Source organism: Embiotoca jacksoni, unplaced genomic scaffold, assembly GCF_022577435.1.
Source record: "Embiotoca jacksoni isolate LCO1_2020_lvr unplaced genomic scaffold, fEmbJac1.0.p SCAF_14, whole genome shotgun sequence".
In the NCBI taxonomy this organism is placed as follows: domain Eukaryota; kingdom Metazoa; phylum Chordata; class Actinopteri; family Embiotocidae; genus Embiotoca; species Embiotoca jacksoni.
Genome location: NW_027185274.1, coordinates 7419671 through 7447281, shown reverse-complemented (window position 1 = coordinate 7447281; position 27611 = coordinate 7419671). Strand labels below are relative to the sequence as shown.

The following is a 27611-nucleotide window of genomic DNA, read 5'->3' as shown; positions in this document are numbered from 1 at the left end:
GCGCTGTTTCAGAGTGAGAAGGCGTTTCAGTGAAACCGTTATCTGCACGCGAGATTCATGACAGTTGACTTCCCGATGGGGTGTGTGTGTACGCCTTCACCGTACAACGTTCATAGGGCTGAGCTTTGAATCCTCCGTCACATGACCGCTTCCACCCGTGTGTGTGCGCGCTGCAGGCAGACGTATATTTCTCGTGTTCCCACGCGGGGGATGTCACCAAAAGCAACGTGAACTTGGTTGCAACATCATCGTGCAGCACAACAGGATCGCTCCACGGATTAAACCTCATCTGTCCGGCAGCACTGCTGGTGAGTAGCAATGTTAAAATCCCCCCCCCCCAGCTAACATAGATCAGCCTATGTGCGCTGAATAGTTTTGTACGCTTTGGGAGGCATGAAACATCACTGATCTGTAACTGGCCTCATTGGATGTCTCATTTAATTTGTCTGGTCTTGATTTGTACATGCGAGTCTGTGTGATTTCTTTGATTGTGGTCGTCTCCTGGGGCTGGATGGACACTTAAATAGACAGCTGGGAAGACCTGGAAACATTATGTTTGTGGAGAACAGTGACAGGAATTGACAGACTGTTGTTATATGTCCTGTGATCAGTGACATTAAATCTAACTTGAAGTGGAATTGAAGGAAAAGTCTGTCTGTCTGTTTACCACGAGTTGCCTTTGCTTGCTTTGGTAACACATAAACTTTTGTCATCTAGAAATGTGATTTTTCTGTGATGCTTTGGAGTTTTGTCAGTATTTAATCATCAATCTCTGCTTATTGCTGCAAACTTTGCAACAAAAGTAGTGCATGTATTTTAGATTGGAAATTGGTTTGCATCTAACTGTTCCTCTATAGTAGAGTTACAGAGGAGGTTATATATAATCATGATTTACAATATTTTGGTGGCAAGTAGGCTGACAGATTCTGTTTTACCTGATGCAGTAATGAGCTGTGAAGCCCTTGTGGTGCAAAGGTTAGCATTGTCACCTCGCAGCAAAAAGGTTTCGAATCCAGTCCTGGGCCTTTCTGTGCTGAGTTTGCATGTTCTCCCTGTGCTTGCGTGGGTTCTCCGGCTTCCTCCCATCACCCAAAAACATGCACCTCAGGTTGGTTGGCGCTGAGGTCGTGGCAACCTGTTGCAGCAGCTCCCCCTCGGGATGCTGCTGTAGCGAAATAATTTCCCCTCGGGGATGAATAAAGTAACTACCTAACCTAACCTAAGCAAATTCCCTCTATTGTACTGGTTTCTGCAGATATTTAGCTAAAGCACCACTTTTGTATTTCAGTGTAACAGCAAAAAAAAAACAGTACATGAGATCAATTAAGAACGGATATTTGTTTAAGAGCCCCTAACCTAAATAAGAGCTCATTTGTCTCAAAAGATAAGATCCATTGGAAAAAATCGTACACATCCTGATGGCTTTTTATTGTACATCACTATTCCATTAACCAGGAGATCCTGGGTCCGGTCTGGCCCCGTGCCACTGATCTTCACAGCTGGATCAGCATGGTGGATTTCACACCATTAAAGATAATCTACCAAAACTGTAAAGTTGAATGCAAACATGGGTTGAGTCTTTTTCTGGGAGGTTTTTATCAGTATGCAAATAGCCTCGTCTGCTGTCTTAGCATGGGACAGAAACTTGACTGTCCAAAGTGGGTACAGAAATTTAGCATTTGTGATGCTGGGATTTGGGATTTGGGAGAATTATATGGATTAGTCATCCATTGGTACTAATTCTTTTAGATTTTTTTTTTTTCCCTGTCTTGTATCTTGTTAGTTTGAGCAGTGTTAATTTTTAGTTAGTTTGTCACAACTGTGTCTGTTTATCATGATGAATATACAATCCTTGCTGTCACTTTTCTGAAAAAAGAGATCTCTGTTTTCAGGCTGTTGTATTTATTCAGCATTGCAGTGGCCACATAAGAGAGATCTCCTTTTCACAGATGTTGGATTTAATGGGGCTTAGATATATTTGGCACATGGCAACTTGTAGCAAATCAGCTGAAACACATGATATACCATCTGACTCAGTCCTGCTTGAGTCAATTAGTACGCCTTGAAAATATGATGAACACACATTTGCCCTCAAAGCCTTCATCTCAGGCAAACGTGATCAAACTTGCTGGTGTCCAGGAGTACTTCAGGGGGTTTTCAAAGAAAGTCTAGTTTCTCAATTAGGCCAATGTATCCCCATGAGTAGAGTACAGAGTATCTGTACCGGATGCAATTTAACTGGGCAGAGTAGGCAGCAGGTACAGGACTCTTGGGTACTCAAGTTATAGTTTGATAATCTAACTGTTGTGAATTTGTTTGCGAATATTCACCGCACGACTAAATTAAAATATCAACGTGAAACAGACACAGACAAGGTCCTTCAATCTAAAATATTAACTAACCCCAAGGCCCTGTTTTGTAGGGTCCTTTATGAAAAATGTGCATATGTTTATAGTTTATAATATACTCGTTTGGTGAAAGTTTCTAAATAGATAATTTAATTAGTTTACTTAAAGCAGAGAGGTTGTGGTTATAGGGGCCATCAGTAAGCAGCACACCTCAAATTAATCAGATTAAATAGGGAATTGGTTTCAATATATTTTGTTCACTTTCACGTCTTCCATTCTTCCAACTGCTAACACTCAGATGAGATCTCCCAGATTGTCCTCCCAAACACTGCACACCATCCCAAGGTCAACAGTAAAAACAAATGAGGCTGGCTGTTAGAGCTCCCACCTTGTGAAATAGCCTTTCAGAGGAAATGCACTTGCTCTCCTCTTTACGCAAGTCTCATTTAAAGTTCACTTTCACACATGAACTTTCTTCTTCATTTTTAGCCTGTTATATCTCATGCATTAGCCTATCCCTTTATTTTATTGATGCAGTTCATTTTGTTATTTGTGTACCACATTTATGTTACCAAGGAAATATGTATTCTTCTTATCACAGCAGAGTGTCATATGCAGCAATTAGCTTTTTTTTTTTTTTTTAACTGTACTTTTGTGATAAGAGGCCCGCTTACTTGTTTATTGCATATCAATAAAAAGAATACCTTCCAAGCATCCTTTGACCTTAAACATCCATTTCATGTGTCACGGCGAACCATCAAACTTTACCACATCGCCACGGTGACGCCCTTTGACAAAGTCGCATGAGGAAAGGAGTTTGTTAAAATACAACGGGTGCGATTCGCCAAAAATGGCAACTAAATTAAAAATGGCGGACTTTGTGTTTAATTGAGGTCATGCTGCCAAAAGACTTTTTTATACATCTTTATGTGATACACATATCCAAAAATGTTGGTGCATGTAGGTCAAACTAGGTGCCGGGGCTGCCCACTCGCATAACACATATCAGATTTATCGTCTCACCCTGCCAGGTGTATGTGTCACTTTTCATGAGGTTTCAAGTACCCTTAAACATCAACTTCCTGTGTCACAGTGAAACATCAAACTTTGCTGCATCGCCATGGCGATGCTCTTTGACAAAGTCAAACGAAATTCTCAATATATCATCAACCACACGTTTAGGCTAAACTGACCCGACTTTAGGTTCATGTGATCAACCAGCTAGACCAGGGGTATCAAACTCATTTTAGTTAAGGGGCCACATACTGCCCACTTTCATCTCAAGTGGGCCAGACCAGTAAATTCATAGCATAATAACGCATACATAGCGACAATATTTCTCTGTTTAAATCATTGGTGAAGGTTTTTGGATGATAAACCTTATTTTAAGGTCTTTCTACAATAAACTAGAAACATAAAGACCAAAAACTCAGACATCAGCCCACTGTTTATCTGCCTGGGCTCTCCTCTGCAGATGCATGCGTGTGCCAACTTTCATGATATGATATGATAAAGCCTCCAAAAAGGCAATTCACTTGTAAGAACAAGGACCGAAAAGAAAAATAATTCCTTGAAGAACAGTAGGGCTTTTGCACCATCGGTGCTCGGGCCCTAATAATTACCTGCAGATGTGACACACTGTATAGTGGTTAAGTAGATGTGAGGCACCATGAACACCAAAGACATGTAACCTGGATTCATTATGTTTGAATAGACTGTGATGACCAACGGGAAATGGTCAGCTGCTGCCAAAATAGTGACTTGAGACAACGTTTCTTCCATAGAACTTATAAAGACCAAATTGATTCCCAAAGTAGGGAATAGGATGAACCCGCTGAACCATCAGTGTGTTTATGTGCATGCACACGCACATACACACACATAGAGCAAAGGTTACAGAACTCTGACTATAGTACCATGCTGATAAGATAAATTTTTTTATTTACAACATAAATTCTTTATTTCATCGCTTGACCGACAGTCGCCTTAAGAAGAGTGTCCTGTTGCCATAAACAACAACCTAACTATTAGTATGAATCATGCTGCTGCCGGAAATAGCCCTGTTATGAAGATTTGAATGGACTTGTGTGTTTGCCCATGTAATATTGGTGAACTTCCTGTTGTGAAACAAAAAGCGTTTTCTTAAGGCCATCACCTGAAACTATAATAAGAAATAAGACAAAAAGAGGATGTTCCAGTTCTGAATATTATCATGCATTCATTTTGGTGACTTTTAGAAGTTATTAAGGGAACAAATAACACGTCGGTTTGAAATTTAAACTTCAAGGGATCTCTAAAAGACATTTCCTCTTGAAACAAAACAATGAAATACAAAAATAACATGAAAATAATTAGCTGGAAAGCAATTGTAACAGGATGGAGACCTGAGACAGGCGGAGACCCAGAGGAAAAAACATGCAAAGTGAAGGTTAATCAGCCATTTCACAACATCAAAGCAATACAATTACTGATTGATTATTCATACATTTTAGCTAGCTGCATGAGCTTTTTATCCAAGTTTAGGTATTTCAGTTGTTTATCCAAACTGTTTAATCATTACTTTAGTTTATTTAGCTAAACATTTCATCCATTTGGTAATGACATGTTACTTGTTATTTGAATTTTTTTTTTTAATTGTATGTATATTTATTACTTTTATTTAACCAGTTCAACTATTTATGCATATCAATTGAACTGTTTAAACTACATTATCTATTTATTTACACATTATTTGAACGGTTCATTTGTTACTTTTAGCCAACTACTTAAGCTATTAATCCAGGTTTAGCCATTTTAACCATTTAATATAAATGTTTAAATGTTACTTTTAGCTAACAGTTTCAGACATTTATTGAGTTTACAGCCTTTGCTAAGACATCTTGCACATTTTTGAACTGTTTATTCATTTTTATTCAATTTATCCGAGCTGTTTCAACCAGTTAGAGGCTACATTCCACTTAGCTGGCTATTTCAGTTGTTCATCCATTATATGTGAACTGTTTATTCTTTACTGCTGCTTTTCAAACATTCATATACTCTCAATTACAACATATCATTTTAAAATGTTACAGCTGATGTGGGTATAGATATATTGATCAAATATATATTTTTCAATTCAGTTAGGCAAAATCTATCCCTCCTAGTAACTGTTGAATTACCTGATTGAAGTATTTCTGGTTGTTAATCAATGCATGCATGTTTAAGACAGTCAGACTTACATGTGGAGTACAAAAGAGAAAAAAGTAATAATTTCGTCAATAGCAAATTTACATAGAGATGTAGATTTATGGTAAAATATTTCACTGTGGAAAAGTAGTCATCTGCCATCTGGCAATGTGGAAGTTGACAAAGAGGATCAGGGTATTGGGGAAAAACCCCATCCCAGGACCGGGCCTGCCCTCTCCATGGACTGCCACAAAAGCCCTGCAAGTCTAATCGACAGTACATTTGACACACTTTCAGCTCCCCAGGGCTGCCTTTGCACATGCAGATGCTTTTTTGAGGTATAAGGGGTTGATTAAAGCCTACAATTTCTGTAAAAGCTTTACTTCATAAAAGCGGTCGAAATGTTACAAATGGGCACCAGATTTAGTAGTTCTGACTGGATTAAATTCAGGGATTATGTGTTTTAGAGGTGATTTTCCATTGTGAGCAGAACGCACATGTGATTTTCTTTAGAGAGTGTGTCTGTGGTTGAAAGAAATCAGCTGGGAGGTGGAAAGAGGCTTTAGAAGAGAAGGTTGTTTTGAGTCGTGATTTATCTCCGTGCCAACCGTGGTGCAAGGACTTCACCCATTTAGAATTGCCACAATAAATCACACAATAAATCTGCAAGGCCTTGCACTGTTCAGAGATTATGACTGCTATGAGGACATTATGATGGGACCTGTGTGTAAGTGTGTGTGAAGACATGCTCTCAGAACAATTCAAAATGAATACATAATGCAAACACAATATATGAATTGATAAATGTGAACCAATTATGATTATTTGTTTACATACCTTAAATATAGAGCTCACGTTAATTCTTTTAAGTATGTCAACATTAATATTTATCTATAACAATTAGCTTAATTAATGAAAACATGATCTCAACTCTTATTAACTCCAAGTACCATCAGTATTAGCTTTCTCAGCCCTTACCTTCCTCTGGAATTTGGGAGGGTGCAGCTTTAACCAATAAATCGCTGACAACAAATTTCCCATGTGCTGGAATTACTTCCACTGTGCTATTTCGTGGTAGCTGCCTGACTCATCTTTAATCACTACAGTGTGTGACTAAGCTCTTTAAGTGGTCTGTCTACATTTCTTTCGTGATCCACAGTTAGACTTGCAGCGATGCTTTAAGAACATCTGTGGTGACGGGCACTTCTGACGGGGCTAAATCTTTCTCTGCTTCTGCTCTGTTGGTCCCACACACCTCGAGGACTTTTGCCTTGTGTCAGTCAGCCATCCAGCTTTCTTTATACACCACCCGCTCCCCAGCCGGCCCTCTCTCCACCTCCCCTTTCCCCTCACACTGTATTGAAGTCAGCTATTGTGCTGCTCTGCTTTTGTGTTGCCTGCGGTGTCGGTGAGGAGATCTTGTGCCTTCTGAGCTTTATTGAGCTACAGTATGTCCAGCTGGTATAACTGACTCATGTTCAGGAGGGTGAGGGTGATGAGGCTGGAGGTGATGCGTACTTTAAACAGGATGTTGATGGAAATAGATGGTTATAGATGGAATTACATAGGTCTGCATCTATGAGTTATTTTATTTTGCATTTAAAAAGTTACTTTTGGAATTAATCAATACCTTGTTCAGTCTATAAAAGCAGAAAATTGTGAAAATTGCATTACACACGCACACTGACATTTTCCTAGAGCCCATCTTTAAATCGAATGTTTTGTCCAACTTTAAGTTCACATCCTATAGACATTTAAGTTACAATGAATGTCTAATAAAAAAAGAAAATAAGCACATCTTCTCTCATAAACTGAAAAACAGCTGATTTATGACATTTGTGCCAAATTAATTTGCTTTCAGTCCCAAAATTAAGGAAGCAAAAAGGTCAGCCGATATGCGGTTAACTAAGGATGTTATGGAATATCTTTATTTGATTGTACTTTGTATCATACAATGATACTGCATCCATTTCAGTCGTTCCATTATACAATAACGTGCCATGCATGTTTCTTGTTTAGTTTGAGTACTTTCTGTCCAGGGCTGCAGTTTCACATCAGTTTCCTCATTAATGCAGAGACAAGTGGAAAACAAGGAGAGTCACATATTAACTGTGCCAATATTTGCCAGTTGTTTTCATATGTCTAATTATTGTTTGGTTTTACAACAGGGAGAAGCCCGGACTCATTATATGTGAGCCACTGACAACACTAGCTTCTGAAATGAAAGAGGGAAAAGGTAAGAAGTCCTGTTTTCTTTTTTTTTTAATTCCCTGGGACACTGTAATATTTTGTGGAAAAGCATGTGATAATTATGAAGTGTGTTAGAATCTGTACTAATTGGAGCTAGTAATCTGTCAGTCATGCAATGATTCGCTGCAAATATGATCTGTTTTTTCAGTGAAGGGATCAATTGTTTAGTTTGTAAAATGTGAAAAAGCACATTAACTATTCCAAAAACCCAGACACACATTTTACCTAATTATCTGAACAAATGTTGAAAACTGAAAGATAAACAATTGAACTGAGAAAAGCAGCATATTGTCATATATAAAAGTAGAACTAAATGTTTTAAGAAATCAGTACATTGTTAAAAGTGTTTTTTCTGTCAGCTGGAGGATGGGTTAACCAAATAATGAGCACAACTCAGGCCCTTCAACAGCTCAACAGTGAATCCAGGCACTTGGATCCTTTGCTACCAAAGACAGCAGCACAGAGAGGAAGAGGAGAATCTCCTTGCTTGTTTCATTCATTTCATTTCAAAGGAAAAAAAAAAAAGGAGATGCATTTGAAATTTGCTCCTGTCCACATTCTTTAGTGCTTTCGTCATTTCCTAAACAATAGCAGTAAACAAACACAGCCCAGCCTAATATCTGGTTTAGGATGAAAACACACCCGCTCTATTATAACTCCATGAAACCCTGATTTAGGAGGGAGCACTATCACATCATATTATATGTTGTGAAAGGAGTTTTTTTTTTTTTTTTTTTTACAGGGAGTGGATTGAGTGTCAATATGTTGTGGCGTAAACATCCCTGTGGTCGTGTTAATCGAAGTTTGGGCAAGCAGGGTTCACTGAGAGATTTACAGCAGTATTACCTTACTGGTATTGCTGTCTGGCATGTACACATGTCTAAAAATAACCATTCAGCTCTGCGCTCCTTCAGCCTACTATTGATTTTCAGTGATGTGTTGGATCTGAAGCAGTGTCAGCCTCGGTACAACTCTTGCCACTCCAAATCATGAATCAGAAAGAATGTGGACAAGATCGTGTGCATTATGAAAATAATAGTCAGATGTGTGTAGCGTTAAATGTCCTCTAAGCTGATCTAAACCATAATCTGAATCCAAAGCATAGTTGAATGACAGTGCTGGCGCTGATGCGGTATATCCTTCGATTCAGGGACCAGTTTGTCTGAGTCAAGCCTGATCCTCTTAAACTGATCGGTATTCATCTGCTGCCCTCCTCTCTCTCAGCCTCTTTCACTGTCTTTCTATTATTATTTCTTTCTTTTGTGTTTTTTGCTCCTCTGCATCTGTTTGTTCCTCTGACACTCCAAATGTATTCTCCTCCCTCATCTGTGTGTAAGGCCATTCAAGTCATCTTATTTACATGTGTGAAATGACCATTATAATTCAAGTTAGCATTTCACTGTAGTTCCCCTCCCCTCCCCGACCAACGTTTCAGCAGTTTAAAGGAGGAGCTAATCAGTTGGGTCTTTCTTCTCTCTGTACCTGTCACCAGGATGACTTCATGCACTGTGTAGACATGAGAACTGAGGAGCATGTGAAGATGTCCCAGAAGGCAACTAAAAGTAAGATCTTTTCCCGAGGACAAGTTTTTTTTTGCTTGTTTGTTTCTCATTAGATGTTATTAAATGTTTGTGGTATTAACCACAAGGACTTTCTCCTATCATTGACATCAAGTGAATCTGGTCTTTTACATACAATGATGAGAGGATTATGGACTTCAATGCATGTTGTCAAAATTTAATCATCGCATTAAGCGAGCTGTAGTCCCGTGTTTTCAGTCTTTGTGCTCTGCTATCTAGCTACAAACTTTATACTGAATGGACAGACATACATGCACTGGTATCTTATCTAACCCTTTAAAAGTGTCATGCTCCCTGCCTTGCTGTAGATGGACAGTACTGCTGGTTCCTTGTCCCAGGACCAAAAACATGTTACAGTACTGCAGGAGTCTGGAAAGCAGAGTATGAACAGCACAGCGGTCCTGAGAATAGTTAAATGATAATATGGTTTAATTTTCTGGCTTTGGATGACTCAGCAGGGGTTTTCCAAAATTCATTCAGTGAATCAGTTTTAGTCAAAATCACAGCTCACAGCACTCATGATGACAGTGTACATTAACTCTTCATTCCAGTTTTTTTTTTTCCCAAATGCTGCTCATCTGTATTTTTTTTAAATTGTGACTGGTGTTTAAACACTTTTTGAACAGTTAAAATTCAAATTATTTGACTTAATTTGCGAGTTTTATTTTTGCTGTCAAACAGAAACTACAACAGGTGGGCAGTTTCCTGTAAACTTGAAACTAAATAGCAAGTGGTACTGGCAGAAAAGCTGATTTACGTTCATTTCAGTATCAGTTTACAATTCCCACATGGGTATTGACTGCTCATCTGATTTAAATGGTGCACAGTCGCATACTCAGAGACATCGTGCTGTTGTGTTGTTCGTCTGTCCGTCCGTCCAAACATGCTATCTCAAAAATGCTTTCGAGGAAGGTTCTTCAAACTTGGCAGGAAATGTTCAATTGTTCCCAACGATGAACTTATTTGATTTTGGTAGGTCAAAGGTCAAGGTCACTGCAACCTCTTTGTTCATGCTCTATTGTGAATGTGCTATCTCAGAAAGGCGTAGAGGAACTTTCTACAAGTCTGCCACAAATGCAGCCTTGGAACTGAATAGAATTTGTAGGTCAAAGGTCACTGTGACCTCACAAAACCTGTTTGTGACCATAACTCAAGAATTCACATGCTAATTATGGCAACATCTCACAAATGTCTAATAAGATAACTTGGTGATAACATTTTTATCCAAAAGGTCAAAGGTCAACTACAATGTGACATTAAAGTCACACATACCCTGAGGAACAAAAGTGGAGATTGTGGCCAGATTTCACATTTGGTCAGATACTGACATGGTGACACTAATCTTGGGTGTCCACCTTCACTACATATATTATGAGTCTGGACAGACATGGATGTAAACTGCAACTTGACTGATTGGCGGCGGTATACAACGAGGGGGCAGTGATTCGAGTTTTCTGCAGTACGCTTAGTCAGTCCAGTGTCTTTTACTTTGATTGTCATAATGTTGATAAAAAACTTGAGCCTACTTTTTTATTTCTGTTTGCATCTGTTTTTGTCTCTATTTACTCCAGCATGGTGCCTTAGGCTTCTCCCAGTTCTCCTCTTCTTCATCTCCTTCATCACTTACTACTGTTCCTATGCTATACTTCAGAGGTAATTGCACAAACGCTAACACAGACGTGTCTTTCTTCCTTTGTTCTTTTGTGGTCGCTCTGATATTGATGTCACAAAAGCACAGAATTGCCCATTTCTGAGGCAAAACAAAAATAATCTCCTGAGGTCTGTATAGTGCTGAGTCACTAAAAGTCAAGTAAGCAATCTACATCAAGTGGGCGGAGCTGCTGGTCAACAGAGGCACACACATGCCCATTCTTGCACTTTTTGAGCGCTCTGGACACAGTTACTGGCACATTTCATTTTTATGGATTCAGCAGGAATTTTCAAGCCAGTTGTGGTGACTGTCTGTCTTTCAGCTATGGAGGCACCAGCAAGTCTCCGAACAGTAGCAAGTCGTTGTGTGGTGGCTGGCTAACCCAGAAGAAGTGGGAGAGCCTTAACTTTAAGTGAGTAATGGCATGTCTGTGCATTTTTTTTTTTTTTTTTTTTTTTTTTTTTTTAACATGCCAACATTTTTATTTGACATAAGGTGCCAGGCTTCTTAAAACTGGACTGTGTTTTACCCATCATGAAGGAAAAGTATATTTTAGTGAGAAAGAGCAGAACTTGTTAATAAAAAAAATAAAAAAAAGAGAGAGAGTTTCCATCTTGGTAATGGTTACAGCAAGTCCTAGTCACTCGAGTGGAATGTCTTGAAATGATTGAGGGAGAATAAATATGAAAACAATCAGTCTCAGTATGTGCTATTGATTACGTTTTTTGGAGGTAGACAATAGCTGGTTTTCGTGAAGGAGTCATTGTTCCACATCTCCGAACTCGCCGCTCATTTATTTTTTTTCTCGCTCTATTATCAGTTTATTCAGCTGTATGTTTACTCGTCTTTTTGTGGGCTCCGTTCTGTTCCAAAAATGTGATATGGTCTCCATCTGCGGTTTGTCAAAGGGTCCTTCAACCCAGCAGACCTTCCACCGCCTGCCCTTCGACCTTTAAACCAGTTCAGATTCACAATCCCTGTGTTTAGCCCTGTAAAAGAACCATGTTTGTATGAGGCTGCTGGTCAGTTGTACTTGCATTTTCACATTAGTCATTACAGTCAGGGCGAGGCCTTCCGGGCAATCACAGTGACATTTCTCTAATTAGACCCCTCCCCGCAGATTTATCCTGATGTCCTGTGGAGAGCTAGCTGGCACACAAGGGTAATAAATGTCTGAGAGACTCACTGTCAAAGACAGTAGGTCATAAACAGCTGGAGTCTGAAGCCAGCGAACACAGAAAAGCAACTGTTTCACATATTACAACCTGCCACATTTGTCTCACTCCGCAGGCTCTGTGAATGTTATTGTTTTCCTTTTTCTCTCCTCAGCAGAGAACCGCCAACAGAGGATTTTAATGAGGGAAATTGCTATTGAATGACATCATGTAAATGTTCAGATTTTCTTCTAATGCATCTGGTTTACCTGCTTCAATGGGTGCTGCAACATTTAGTGAAGTTAAGGCATCATTCAAGCACATGAAGCAGTTTTTCATGTGCCAGTGTGCGCACTGTACGGCTTGGCAGCACAGATGGTATTGTCCATTGTGTGGTTTAATCGTTATTTTAGCCAAAAAAGCAGTTTTCTTCACTCTCGCTGTCTTACCCCTCATTTATAACCTCGCCGCTCGCTCAGCCACAAAGCCTCCTGTAATGTAATTCACCTCCACAGTGAAACCCTGTACACTGCGGTATTAATGTTGTAATTCCTTCTCTGACACTTCTCATCCAGCATTAGCAGACGGATGCAGCTTTTTCTGAAAATGGAGGATTTCTTTTGGCGGGAGCATCTGTCAAAGCAGGCATTACCATATGGCATTAAGGGCAATGGTATGTTGACTCTGCACTGTCCATTATCCTCTACTCTCAAATATTACTTACTGGTTGATTGATGATTGTGATTACTTCATGTTAGAGCCTGCCCACTTTTACTGAACTATGAAAAACATGACATGAAAAAAAAAAAAAAAAATAGAAAGAACTTTCATACTTGTCCAACCTGGTATCAAGTCAAAACATGTAATACTCCACCAGTCAATTACAGGATACCGATTTATATATGACACTTAAATTATTTTAAGCCATCTTTGTGAATTGAAGTTCTGTTTCGAAACTTCTGGATTCAGCTTTTTATTTTCTCACTTTCCCTCCCAGAGCTGTTGCTACTGAAAGTTCTTGCTCTAACTGCAAGTTATCAGATGCCTGCCAACATCGAAAAGTAAGTGTGAGTGTGCTTTAGCCAACTTTGCAAATGATACTAAAGCTCAAAAGTTCATTGTTGCAACCAAGGTTTATCATATACGTTCAGATATTGTTATTTTTGTTTTGTGTCAGTCCATATAGTGCAGTACAGGTGATCCAGGATTGGCACCAACAAATATTTAATAAACTAGATAAGGAAACACCTCTCAAACAGAGCAGTAGCTACGTTCCACCCATACAACCAGCTATTTCCGATTAAACCACCAATGTGTGCTGTTGCTATAGCAATGATAAGTTGCCGGTTATGTTTCCAGAGAGACATTTTGATGTAACTGCACAAAACATTAAAACAGTCATCGCAGGACCTGTGATGAAGGTAATTGAACACAGAAGTGCCAAATTTCAACAGTGTGTGTATATATATGTGTGTTTTTTTTGTCCACAGCCTTGAATGCAGAACTTGTGTAGTCATAGGCAATGGCTTTGCTATTAAAAACACCTCCTTGGGAAGCATCATCAACAAATACGACGTGGTCATTCGGTAAGAAAAACACCACACAGAAGTATTTTACTAGTGCGATCACATTAACTCATTATCATTATTATTATTGTTATTTTCCTTTATTTAAAATGCACTGCACGATGGGTTAACATCATGAAAACTCAAATTCAAGTTGGGCATTTTTAAGAGGCGGCTGTACTATTGTTTTTCATGTATTACAAAACTGACGCTCAAAGTAATAATAATAATACACAAAACTGTTGTGTTCATAACTACCATCATGTTTCAGGGCAGCCAGGACAGGGAAATTAAGAACAGACAGATCGTTGGCAAATGACCTTAACAAGGGAGTGTGGTGATTTTTTTTCTTCCCCCAACCACTGAGAGAAAGATATAAATTCACTGGGCTATAGACTAATGATGGACAGCATCCAACTGTGTGACCATCTGACTCTGACACGGAGCCCTCCTTTGAGCAATTAGCAAAGTTTTGGGTCAAATAAAGTTCTTGAAAGATGGAGAGAAAGCCTTTAGTTTGCTGAGGGACGCAGGCACTTTTCAAATCTGACTTTACAGCCTTGGAATGAACACATGCATTCTGAGTTTTTATAAGCCTCTTTCGAACAGCCAGTATTTGGCCTGGCCACAATGCATTTTTCTCCTCCCCACCAGGCCCTTCCTCCTCCCTCACATCTCTCCCTTCTCTTCTTAGGACCTAATAGTTTCCTGGCCAAGTAGAGTAAGATTATTGATGTTCAGGATTCAATGCATGCCTGAGAGTTTGACGTCATCGAGCCGATTTGGTCTTAGAAACACCGCAAGACGTTTTAACAGCCTGTTGAGACTTAAATCTCCAAAAGTGCAGACTAATCATTTAACCAAACAAGGTCTTGGTCTGCGAGCTACTGTGTTAATTAGTTGGTCGAAGATTGAGTTATGATGCGATTTTACAAGTTCTTGTGTCAAGAATGTGTTCAAAGTAATTGGAGATGGATGTATACAAAAGGTTAGTTGTCCTATTTACAGGTAATTCTTTTACGGTATTGTTTTAAGGCGAGTTTTTGTTAACTGTAGAACATGTGACAGAACACGTGGAGGAAGAAGAGGGACCTGTGTGTCCAAAATCGGCAGGTCACAAGGACTCCACATTCCACATGCAAACATTCGGCATTAACACGGCATTAAGTGACGTAACATTAGCTTTAATGAGTCGCACTCAGTTAAGTGCGGAAATCAAATCATCGTGAATAATGTTTTCAGTCTTCTTAAACTGTTAAATGAGAAGTTAGAATCATGCTCCATGTGAAGTAATAAGCATTGGACGTTTGCTTTTACTGCAGATTAGCCACTCGCTGGTTGGCTAACCAGTCTGCTAGCTTTGATGGATCCCTGTGGGTAATGGATAATGGAGGTTGTTTTTTTTTAAGGCCGCTTAAAACACAATTATTGAAATAACCACTTTTTTTTGAAACAATTATTATCATTATCTTGACATGATATTGAGAAAGGCTCTGTTCCAAGGCTGGATGTTTTTTGATGTATTAATATTATGAAAAATGTCAGTGTGGTTTTTCTGACTAAAACGGAATCCCAAAATTCCACTTTCACTCTTTTTCTGTGTATGTTTTCAGTCAGACTTGAAATGTAAGTGTTTCATGCGGGAAGCTCTTTGCACTGTTTGCCCTGATATACAGTGGGTATGGAAAGTATTCAGACCCCTTTAAATTTTTCACTCTTTGTTTCATTGCAGCCATTTGCTAAAATCAAAAAAGTTCATTTTATTTATCATTAATGTACACTCAGCACCCCATCTTGACAGAAAAAAACAAATGTAGAAATTTGTGCAAATTTATTAAAAAAGAAAAACTGAAATATCACATGGTCATAAGTATTCAGACCCTTTGCTCAGTATTGAGTAGAAGCACCCTTTTGAGCTAGTACAGCCATGAGTCTTCTTGGGAATGATGCAACAAGCTTTTCACGCCTGGATTTGGGGATCCTCTGCCATTCTTCCTTGCAGATCCTCTCCAGTTCCGTCAGGTTGGATGGTGAACGTTGGTGGACAGCCATTTTCAGGTCTCTCCAGAGATGCTCAATTGGGTTTAGGTCAGGGCTCTGGCTGGGCCAGTCAAGAATGGTCACAGAGTTGTTCCGAAGCCACTCCTTTGTTATTTTAGCTGTGTGCTTAGGGTCTTTGTCTTGTTGGAAGGTGAACCTTCGGCCCAGTCTGAGGTCCAGAGCACTCTGGAAGAGGTTTTCTTCCAGGATATCTCTGTACTTGGCCACATTCATCTTTCCTTCAATTGCAACCAGTCGTCCTGTCCCTGCAGCTGAAAAACACCCCCATAGCATGATGCTGCCACCACCATGTTTCACTGTTGGGATTGTATTGGGCAGGTGATGAGCAGTGCCTGGTTTTCTCCACACATACCGCTTAGAATTAACGCCAAAAAGTTCAATCTTGGTCTCATCAGACCAGAGAATCTTATTTCTCATAGTCTGGGAGTCCTTCATGTGTTTTTTGGCAAACTCTATGCGGGCTTTCATATGTCTTGCACTGAGGAGAGGCTTCCGTCGGGCCACTCTGCCATAAAGCCCCGACTGGTGGAGGGCTGCAGTGATAGTTGACTTTGTGGAACTTTCTCCCATCTCCCTACTGCATCTCTGGAGCTCAGCCACAGTGATCTTTGGGTTCTTCTTTACCTCTCTCACCAAGGCTCTTCTCCCATGATTGCTCAGTTTGGCTGGACGGCCAGGTCTAGGAAGAGTTCTGGTCGTCCCAAACTTCTTCCATTTAAGGATTATGGAGGCCACTGTGCTCTTAGGAACCTTGAGTGCTGCAGAAATTATTTTGTAACCTTGGCCAGATCTGTGCCTTGCCACAATTCTGTCTCTGAGCTCCTTGGACAGTTCCTTCGACCTCATGATTCTCATTTGCTCTGACATGCACTGTGAGCTGTAAGGTCTTATATAGACAGGTGTGTGCCTTTCCTAATCAAGTCCAATCAGTTTAATTAAACACAGCTGGACTCCAATGAAGGAGTAGAACCATCTCAAGGAGGATCAGAAGAAATGGACAGCATGTGAGTTAAATATGAGTGTCACAGCAAAGGGTCTGAATACTTATGACCATGTGATATTTCGGTTTTTCTTTTTTAATAAATTTGCACAAATTTCTCCATTTCTATTTTTTTCTGTTAAGATTGGGGTGCTGAGTGTACATTAATGAGAAATAAAATGAACTTTTTTGATTTTAGCAAATGGCTGCAATGAAACAAAGAGTGAAAAATGTAAAGGGGTCTGAATACTTTCCGTACCCACTGTACACTGTTTAAAAAAATTTCCCCTCAGGGATTAATAAAGTAACTACCTAACCTAACCTTTAGCTTGAGGTGGCGAGTGCAATTCAGCATGACCCTTTAGTCAGAACTGAACACAATAAAGACATTAAGATTCCCTTTAATAATCAATTACATTTCAAGTAATGATTAGAGTGTATGGCTAAACCAAAAACTTTCTGCATGAGTTATTGAAAAAATAAAAATCTTCAACAAAACAACCCTAAAAAAAATCTTCCTTTTCCTGAATGCAGTTTTGTGTCTCTGCCTCAGGTTGAATGATGCCCCTGTGAGAGGCTATGAGGAAGACGTGGGGAACAAGACCACCATGAGGTTCTTCTACCCCGAGTCAGCCTCCTACAACCCCGGTCTGCACAACGAGCCCAACACACTTATGGTCCTGGTGCCTTTCAAACAGCAAGACCTGCGGTGGCTCAAAGAGATCCTCTATAATGAGAAGAGGGTACAGGATATGTGTGAGAATATACTCTCTCACACACACATCTCACTCTACCTCTCTTTTCTTTCTCTTCCTCTATGCCTCACAAAAACTGTTTTAGTTTCTGTTCCAGCTCTTGCCAGCCATCCATATCAGGAACAAATACTTAAGAGGTTCGACTTCGCTGATGCCAGCGCCCTTCAGAGTTAAATGTAGTTTCCATCGCAGACATGCTTCACTCTGTTGCTCCCGGCACCTCCGGCCTCCCACTGCTAATAGTTGCAGGGTCATTACCCGCTAATTTGCACAACAATTTAGTTGCCTCCAGACATGAGGGAGTCATAGGTTCAATTGCATCTCTGTTTGCGGTAATGAACTCATTTGACCATCCAAAAATAGCAATCTTTAACTCTCCTTCTGTCCTTTTTTCCCTTCCAGTTTCAGAACATCCTGTAATTTATCTTCCTGTCTGTTTGTGTGTGCACTCCAGATCAGGAAAGGCTTTTGGAAGCCCCCTCCCCAAATCTGGTTGGGGAACGTCGGTAAAATCCGAGTGCTGGACCCCTACTTTTTGCACCACACTGCAGACAGACTGCTCCAGATCAATATGTACCCAAAGACGAAGCAGGTGAGTGATCACTGCCACTAATCTGTTTTGAGCTGCAGGTGTGGAGATCACAATTTCAGAATCAGAAATGTTGGTTCAGGTCCAAACCATACTGTTCCCTTAATTCTTCAATTCTCTAACCCAATCAATATAAAACTGTTTGAATCTGTGGTGGCGATGTCTCTCCTGTGTTGCAACACTGAGCTTTTCTGGCACCCTCAACTGCAATTTTCCCACCAGAACCTTCTCTCTTGTTTGTTCCCTTTTTCTCATACCTCCCTTTTTTCTCCTTTTGCCCTTCACTGCTTCCCACATGAATGTTAACAAGGGTGGATGGAGTATCCACTGATTAGCCACAGTTCCTCGAGTGATACGTCTTGACCTCTGTGATAAACAGTTTATTAGAAGAGGCATTTCTCTTGAAATATAGTAGGTGAAATGTTGGAGGTCAGTGGTGATTTTGTGGATCCAATTACTGCAGAACATGATGAAGATTAGCTTCTGCTTGGCATTCTGGCATCTCATTACAAGATAAGTGCCTCATGTCTTCTAGGCTACACAGCAAATCCCTGGGAAATAATAGGCTTTCGAAGGAAAGCCAAAATATTGTATAAATTTCAGCCAGATGCTCTGTTTTTAGACAAAAGACAGTTCCCAGTGTTCCTTCCCTGCAAAGCTGATTATTGCTGTTTTCTCAGGAGAATGTCCAGAATTCTGACCTTCATGTTTTCTTCTTCATTTAAAAGTTTAGCTGAGCTGTTTTGTGACTTTTGGTTATGAAAATATGGACACAGCAAAGGAAAAAGCAAATGAAATACAAGATAACTTCATAGAAACACAACAAACAAAAGTGGAAACATAACCCTAAATTATCTCGAGACAGCAGCGATTGTGCAATGAGAAAACACGATGCGTGAAGTTTTTTTTGCAGATCAGATTTTGAAACATCCTGGGATTTGGCTTGGACTGCAGCTCATGTAGGATAAAGTTTTTATTGGCCAGTTGGAAGCCTTCTGCCAAGTGGTGCTTGCACTGTGTTTGGTGGGGATCGTCCCCGACGTGGGCCCAGGCCAAGTTTTGTTTTGGTTCTGCTTGTTCCCCCTCTCCTGAGTCCCTTTTTGTCAAAAGAGTGAAGGGGAGGGGGGTGTTACCCTTTTTGGACTGCAGTACAAACACAACTGGCTGGTGCATGAGAAAAGTGAGCAGTGGGAAGGCAGCGATCCTTCAGGCAATCAGCAGGCTCACCCAACAGGAGCTCTGCACCATCTGCACAGACTGTATGGAAAGGGCCAAGGGGAGAGGAAGGTGGGCAGGAGGAGGAGAGATAGTGGGATGAAGTGTTGAGAGAACTGGGGCCTACATGCAGCTAAAAAACATCAGAAGTAGTTCCAGTTAGGGCTGTAAACAATCTTTTTTTTTTTTTTTTTTTTAATTTTTTTAAATGAAACAATATTGAACACAAGAAAACCTAGATTTCTGTCCACCTCTAACTTGTCGTCAGTCCTCTTGCGTTTCTTTCCCCTTTGTTTGTCCTTGGGTATTCCTCATCTGCCAAATACCAGCTGGAATCCTGACTGTAGCAGACCTCCTCTTTGCACATACCCCACCCTCCTTCAGATAATGACCCTGCCAGATAGCCAAGCACCTCCTCAGCACATGCGATTGCACAAACTCTCACACATGCAACCCCTTCTCTCTTTCTCTTGCCTTTCCTTCCTTTTTTGCTCAAAAGTGGACAACCATAACACTAATATGTTCATACCCATTTCACCCCCAAGCACAAGTTTGTGCTCAGCTTGTGTGGGTCTGGTTGCAGTGGTGACAGTATGCAAGCCCCCCTCCCCTCCTTATCCACTCTCACCAGGGATCTATGGGCATGGGTCCAAACTATGTGACGGGTTGCTGCACAGCGCTGGTGTTCGCCTGTGTGCTGGCTACCACATGAGGCTAACACACAGAATGTCAGCTGTGTCCCATTGCGAAGTGCTCATCAGTTTCTAACTCAAAGAAAAAAAAGACAGTCATGCTCAGTTATTATCAAGGCTGCTCTGGTCATATCAGCTTCTGTATCACTACAGTAGAGCTCACATTTTTTTAGATAACCCTCTCTTTGGGTCATGCTTCCACTTTCTTTCAAAACTCGCTGAAGGAAGCCAGAAAAAGTGAGCCTATAGACATGTGAGTGCTGCTGCTAGAGACTTTACATTTCTTCTTTGCATGTAACACTTAACATCGAAGCTGATAGCGCTTGGAGGGTAAAAGCTCTGCCCAATAATTGTCATTTTCACAAGATCTAAGAGCAGGGATGATTTCTAAGTAGCAGTTATTCAAATGCAACACTTGGCAAGAGAGATAATATTTCTGTTCAAATACCACTCTGAATACTGCAATGCACATGCAAAAAAGCTAATATTTTCTAAAATGTCAAACTAAAAGCAAAATTTGTTTTGGAGGCTGCTGGTTGTTTGGGTACAGACAGTTGGCAACTACTGTAGGCGTGCAGCTGGATTTTTCAATGGCTACTATCAGAAATTCAACAAAATAAAAGTCTTTCACATGCATCATTTTATCTGAATCTGTATTCAAATGACAGAGGGCCTTTTATTTGGGTAGAAATGCATAGTCCAGGCAATCATTAAGCCTTAGCTAGGGAAAATATTGGAGGTAGGCCTTTGTAAACACGGGTACGTGCACCAGTGAGGCACTGAACAAAAGAAATTTCCTCGCAGACAGGACTATCACAGAGGAAACTTGATGATAATATGGAAAGCTGAGGAGGAGAAAGACATGGGAAGGTTGCTGGGAAAGTCTGTCGCAAGTTTCATCTCTCTCCACGTCATGTGCAAGAGATTCTTCTTGCCTCTGTGAACATGGATAATCATTGACAGACTCGTATGGGAAGTGGCAAACAACACAGGGACATCTCCGTGCACAGAAAGAGCCAGCTAGGGACAACACAACAAACATGTCTCATCTCATTAAATCCCACATTAGTTTTACTTCTTGTTTTTCCTAAAACAAGCTAAAGATGTCAGTAGAGTCACATGACATTCTTTCTTTCCTTATGGTTTTTGCAAAGGCTGATCACAAGTGATGAAGACAAAAACTTCAGAAAATGTATATTAGTTTTATTTTTAGGATCATTTCTACATATTTCTTTTGTGTACGGCTACACAGAGGAAAAACGGGAATCACACTGTTGGAGATAATCAGTTTGCTGAGTTGTGTAATACACAATCTCTTTCAGTCTCACAGAGTCTTTAGTGAAGTCTTGGGTTGTGTACTTTAATCTGATCTCTTTTTATCTATTGCCAAGAGTAAACCATTTGGAATTTGTGCTTAGACCTTTCCACAGCTTGGCAGGGCTTCTACGCTGTACTAAATATTGTTGTAATAGGGATGAATAACTTGTATTTTTTATAATTTTGATAATGCTTTATAGATACTCGTTACTATTGTGTAGTTTTTCTGTTAAATATTGTCAAAAAGCAAATTTTTTTTCACTGAATTAAGCAAATGCATCATCACTGTGGGCTTTATTTTTGAAGCAACCAACCATGAATCAGAGTCAGCTCAGTGTTTTGGGTGAGAACTTTGACGAGCGGGGTTTTGAATTGATATGAAAACAATGATGAGCGCCTTGAAACCAATTTTAAACTTTACAGGCAGCAAACCAAGAGATTTAATTGGGGTTATTGGCGCACTCAGTTTGTTTGGTTTTGGTAAGGACCCTGGCTGCGATTTAATGACATAATTTTGTCCCATACATTTTCGGCAGGTGTGTAAAAAGTGCATTCAAGCAGTCAAGATATTTTGTGGGGGTTTAATTCCAGACAGTGGAGAGATGACAGGAAACGAGGCTGGGGGGGGGGGGGGGGGGGTGAATGTGGTTTGGTGTTGTGAGGGAGCTCTGTTTGCTTATGTGTGTTGTTTGATGTTATTATATTCATGTTTTTGTTGTCTATTAATTGATATAATTTTGGCTGTTAATGTCTATGTTCTGTCCCTAAGGGCTCATCCTTGCACTAAATTTTTTAACATAAGAGTGTAAAAACACAAATCAAAACTTAGATGTAGTTATGAAATTACTCTTAACATGTGAATTGTATTTTTTTTTTTTTTTTTCTCTATTTGCTTGTTTTCAGATAAAACTAATCTTAGTTTTGTGCCATTGAGTCTAATGTCTGTATGGTAATTAAAACACACCTCAGTTTTTATAAATGAAGCAGAAAGCTGATTTTGATCTGCATAACACACACACATACACACATAAATTCCTCATACTAAGCTGAGACAAAAGGTTTCCATGAGGAGACTATTTGATAACCTCAAAGGCAGCACTGGAGCACCTTAAGTTTGTTCTTAGATATTTATCATTGATATCAGCTTTCAACAGCTGAACACTAAGCTTCTTTTGTTTCTCTTAAATGTTTGAGATCAGAATATGAATGCATATTTTAGCTGAAGTTAAACCAGTCGTGCACCCTGCAGCATTTTCATCTGCACACTCAGAGCGGTGGAGACAGTTTGTGTTCATATGTTTGTCTTTTGAGGGGGTGTTTTAGTGCATTTGCTCGCAAGGTTGTTGGATTTTTTTTTTTCCTGCAGTAATTATGAAGCAGAAAATTGCACTGCAGGCGGCTAAATAACTGCAATTCTTCGGTCAAGCATGCCAACCAAGAGATTTAATTGGGGTTATTGGTGCACTCAGTTTGTTTGGTTTTGGTAAGGACCCTGGCTGCGATTTAATGACATAATTTTGTCCCATACATTTTCGGCAGGTGTGTAAAAAGTGCATTCAAGCAGTCAAGATATTTTGTGGGGGTTTAATTCCAGACAGTGGAGAGATGACAGGAAACGAGGCTGGGGGGGGGGGGTGAATGTGGTTTGGTGTTGTGAGGGAGCTCTGTTTGCTTATGTGTGTTGTTTGATGTTATTATATTCATGTTTTTGTTGTCTATTAATTGATATAATTTTGGCTGTTAATGTCTATGTTCTGTCCCTAAGGGCTCATCCTTGCACTAAATTTTTTAACATAAGAGTGTAAAAACACAAATCAAAACTTAGATGTAGTTATGAAATTACTCTTAACATGTGAATTGTATTTTTTTTTTTTTTTTTCTCTATTTGCTTGTTTTCAGATAAAACTAATCTTAGTTTTGTGCCATTGAGTCTAATGTCTGTATGGTAATTAAAACACACCTCAGTTTTTATAAATGAAGCAGAAAGCTGATTTTGATCTGCATAACACACACACATACACACATAAATTCCTCATACTAAGCTGAGACAAAAGGTTTCCATGAGGAGACTATTTGATAACCTCAAAGGCAGCACTGGAGCACCTTAAGTTTGTTCTTAGATATTTATCATTGATATCAGCTTTCAACAGCTGAACACTAAGCTTCTTTTGTTTCTCTTAAATGTTTGAGATCAGAATATGAATGCATATTTTAGCTGAAGTTAAACCAGTCGTGCACCCTGCAGCATTTTCATCTGCACACTCAGAGTGGTGGAGACAGTTTGTGTTCATATGTTTGTCTTTTGAGGGGGTGTTTTAGTGCATTTGCTCGCAAGGTTGTTGGATTTTTTTTTTTCCTGCAGTAATTATGAAGCAGAAAATTGCACTGCAGGCGGCTAAATAACTGCAATTCTTCGGTCAAGCATGCAAGGATGCAGATAGAGACAGCGAGAGAAGACACCGAAGACTATATTTTACCCTGCCTGTGAAATGATTGAACATATATTTTTTTTCCTGTTCGTCCCAAAGCTCACATTAAGTTAAATATTGTACATCATATAACGCTTGAATTCTGTTGGAACAAGAGGTAATACAGATCGAAAACTGTAACTGCTTAGGTGTTGATAGAGATACAAAGTAATGCTGAGGTAGTTAGATGTAATTCCACAGTGGAAATACTTGTGATGAGCAATTTCTGCTTCCCTCTACCGCCATCTAGGGTGAAACCAGAGGAATCGTTTATTAATGCCTGCTAGAAGAGATGTATGACACTCCAGCTCTTGCTTTCACTGCACAGCTGATACTAAATTTTGCTTTTTTTTTTTTTTTTTTTTTTTTTTTTACATAAATGCGCATAATCTTTTTTATACGACAAGGCTCGTTCGTTCACTAAAGCACTCGTACATCATACCACACAGGGATTTGGTCACATACATTGTAATGCAGGACCTGTTTAATAATTACACTTTACCAAGGTAACTTAAACCAGGAGTTTCTTTCAAGCTGTTCGCATAACAGACACAGTGATTGCTGTCGGCTGTCACAAACTATTGTGTGTTACAGAAGCCAGTGCATCCTACCACGGGTCTCCTTGCTGTCTTTGTTTCTCTCAACTACTGTGACGTGGTCCACGTTGCTGGATTTGGATACCCAAGCTCCAAGAACCAACGGTACCCTATTCACTACTACGGATATAACACCATGAAGTCTATGAAGGTGGGTGGTAATCATCCATAGTATTTCAAATGTTGCCTGTGTTTTCAACACGCAGGTAGGAAAAGCTCTAAATTCTCTACTGCTCCTCCTCCTCTCTGTTGCAGAACTCTTACCATGACCTCAATCATGAAGCTCAAGCCTTAAAAAGACTCGAGGATTCAGGAGCCATTTCCTATCTGCACCCGCATCTATGATACTTTTCCAGTTCCATTTCATCACAAACTAAAATTGAACGCCAAATCATAATTGAATTTGGTTTATGTTATCTGACCTAAATCAGGTGTCAATGTGCCTTCTGCAGTGGGATTCCGGACATCTTGCTGGTCTATTAAATCATCATGTGGTGTCACACTTTGAGCTCTAATGAACCTTTACCTCCCGGGACACGTTATGTTCTGTAAAACTGAAAGACAATAGAAGCGATTTAATTGCTTTCTTCAACATAACTTTTGGTAATGTTACTCAGCATTTTGCATAACTTTTGTAACTTTCGGGATCACGACTATTACATTTTATTCACAGGATACTTAACTATTAATGTGGTGACCCAGTTGTGTCTTTGTGAGCATCAGCAAACATCTGTTTACATTGGATCTTGGGTAAATCCAGGCTTTGATGTTGTTTTTAAAAACCTTGCTGGAATCAAGCATTTCAGATATACAGCTCATACTGGGGCTCTTTTGTCCAGAGACTTCATGTACAACTGACCTGTAAAATAGGAAGTCTTGATTATTTTTTACACACTTACCATGGTCTGACATTCATTTTCCAATCAGATATATTCCTTCTAAGCTCTAAATAAAAAAAAAATTCAGTGGAGTTGTGGGGAGACACTTATAATATACATTTTAATTACAAAGAAAGGAAAATGACTTTAATTCACGTTTAGATTCCTTGGACTGGAAATACTACCCATATTTGGCTTATTTGTAAAGTTTTAATTATATTAATTGTTTCAGTCATTTAATTTATTTAATTGTTTTTTTCACATATAAATGATACCACTGGATATTTTGTAATGTACAGAATGAAGTACATTTTTCATTCAAAGGTGAATAAAATGAATTCCAAGTTATCTGTGTTCACATAATTCACTGGACAGGCTTTGCTATATGAACTGGCATAGACCTGCTGTACGTTTGAAGTTCATTCTATTATCACTATTCACCACTAGATGGCAGAGGGCCTCCATTGCATGCATAATATACAGTACAATAAGTAGTTACTGCACTGCACATGGTGCAGTCATGCAGCAGCCCCTCTTAAAGTGCCTGGGGCAATGGTAAGCGTAACACGAGCACTATAGCACATTTGCACAGGAACACGTGCAGTATGACCATCTGGAAGACCAGATAATTGCACAATGCAAAGAAATGAGAATGATTAATATACATTTGCTGCTAGTGACAGATGTTAATGATGGTTTTTACTCTGTGTACACATGCCCCTCTATTAGTGTTGACATGAATGCTATCGGGCCCCTGGCATTTATAAACTATGCTCACTCACATGGTGGTCCTTCATCAGCTGTGACAGGGGCCAGCTTGTCAACTGAGGTCATTGTAACAGGAGACATTTATTGTGGTTTCAATCAATGCTGTAATACAGCCACAACACAGCCTACTTATTATTCTACATTTCTGATACTCTGATGGACATGTGCTTTGTTACTGATGTCACACTTGAGTGCCACATTGTGTCTTTTGAATAGCGATGTAGACGTTCTTAAGGTTAGACTGTAAGGTATGTTTGAAGTACACGTATGATGTGCTGTGTCAGTACTCTAGCTGAGTTCACCACATCACTAACCAGGGATGTGTTTACTACCACAGGCTTATTCTGCTGTTGTCCTGCTCAGTTGTATGTTCTGTTCTGCCTAAATCTGTGTGTTTTACCTGCATATTGTTCATATTGTTTCCACCAGGGTAAAAAAAAAAAAAAGCACACAAGCAGTATTTTCACATTCATTACTATTCTCATGACTGCACTCCTACAGTACATGCCCATGTGCTTGACTCGTCTCAAAGCTTTTCCATGTGTCACTTCAGAAAACACACCTCGTTGGTTTTATGAAATTATTTGGAACGTTAATATGCGTTAGTTTTCTCAGCAACACAGGAAGTGCTGAAGAAAGAGCCCCATCACATCCCTTCCCTTACACAAAAGGGAGTTACATAATTGAACAGGGTTTGTTTGAGTCTGCGGGCTGTTTATATGACAACTGTAAATCAGGTCAGACTTTTCAGGAGAATCTATTGTACTGTAAGCAGACCTTTGAACCCCTAAGTCCACAGTGTGCTTGAGTATGCCATAGCAGTGTAATGCACAGTGCTGTTGACCACCGCATCCTATGGTACAGCGGATTCATATTACACTGTGCTGTACCAACTGAGCCCTACAAGCCCATGTATGACCTAATGAGCCCAAAGCTGCACTATACAATAAGATTCATTTGAAATGCATAGCTTTGAACTCTCAGGCAGACCCCCAGTACACTATGACCCCAGATGCACCGGCTTTGAAATTTACGATACATAGAAAAATACATGGTCCGTGATGATTGCTGTGCTACTGTGTGAGCACAGTCTCATGCAGGCAGAGGCTCTGACTGAGTGATTGTTATCACAATATATCTCATTACACCATCTGCTCTCTGCACAGCGCTCTCAGCCTGCCAGTGTAACAGCTTCCTTTAAAGTAGATATTTTCTATTTAGAAGTCATGATTCTCTGAAAGATCACAGGGGAATTGTAGTCACGCTGCACACTAACAGGGCAATAGTGTATCTAATACAAGTTTTTTTTTTTTTTTTTTTTTTTTTAAATCATTTCATAATAGTTCAAAAAATGAAAATGCATAAATTTGAATAAAAACAATAATTTCCTTTTTATATGCTGGTTAGTGTTGCAGAAGCTGGAAGACTTTCAATTTATGTGGCAGAAAAAAGCAGAGGATCCATTATTGGTGCGAGTTTTCTTCCTTGAATCACTGACCTGATGATATCAGGTACACAATGATCTGGCAGTAACATAACAAGAAGCTTCCCCTTCTTCTTCAGCATTGTTTAAAAAAATA

General features: G+C 39.6%; 1 protein-coding gene across 2 annotated transcripts; it reads left to right on the top strand.

Annotated features, from left to right (window-relative positions):
* Positions 1–26450, top strand: st3gal4 (ST3 beta-galactoside alpha-2,3-sialyltransferase 4). Of its 2 annotated transcripts, none has more exons than XM_069147702.1 (12): positions 1–308; positions 7682–7749; positions 9256–9325; positions 10915–10996; positions 11317–11406; positions 12724–12821; positions 13146–13209; positions 13639–13734; positions 17307–17496; positions 17963–18100; positions 24387–24536; positions 24641–26450. In XM_069147702.1, exons 3-12 carry the CDS (start codon positions 9265–9267, stop codon positions 24728–24730), a joined length of 1059 nt encoding a protein of 352 aa, XP_069003803.1. In that variant the 5' UTR covers positions 1–308; positions 7682–7749; positions 9256–9264; the 3' UTR covers positions 24731–26450. The 2 variants fall into 2 exon arrangements, with proteins under 2 accessions (XP_069003803.1, XP_069003802.1); XM_069147701.1 differs by having other exon boundaries at positions 24384–24536.
* Positions 26451–27611: the final 1161 nt, after the last annotated feature.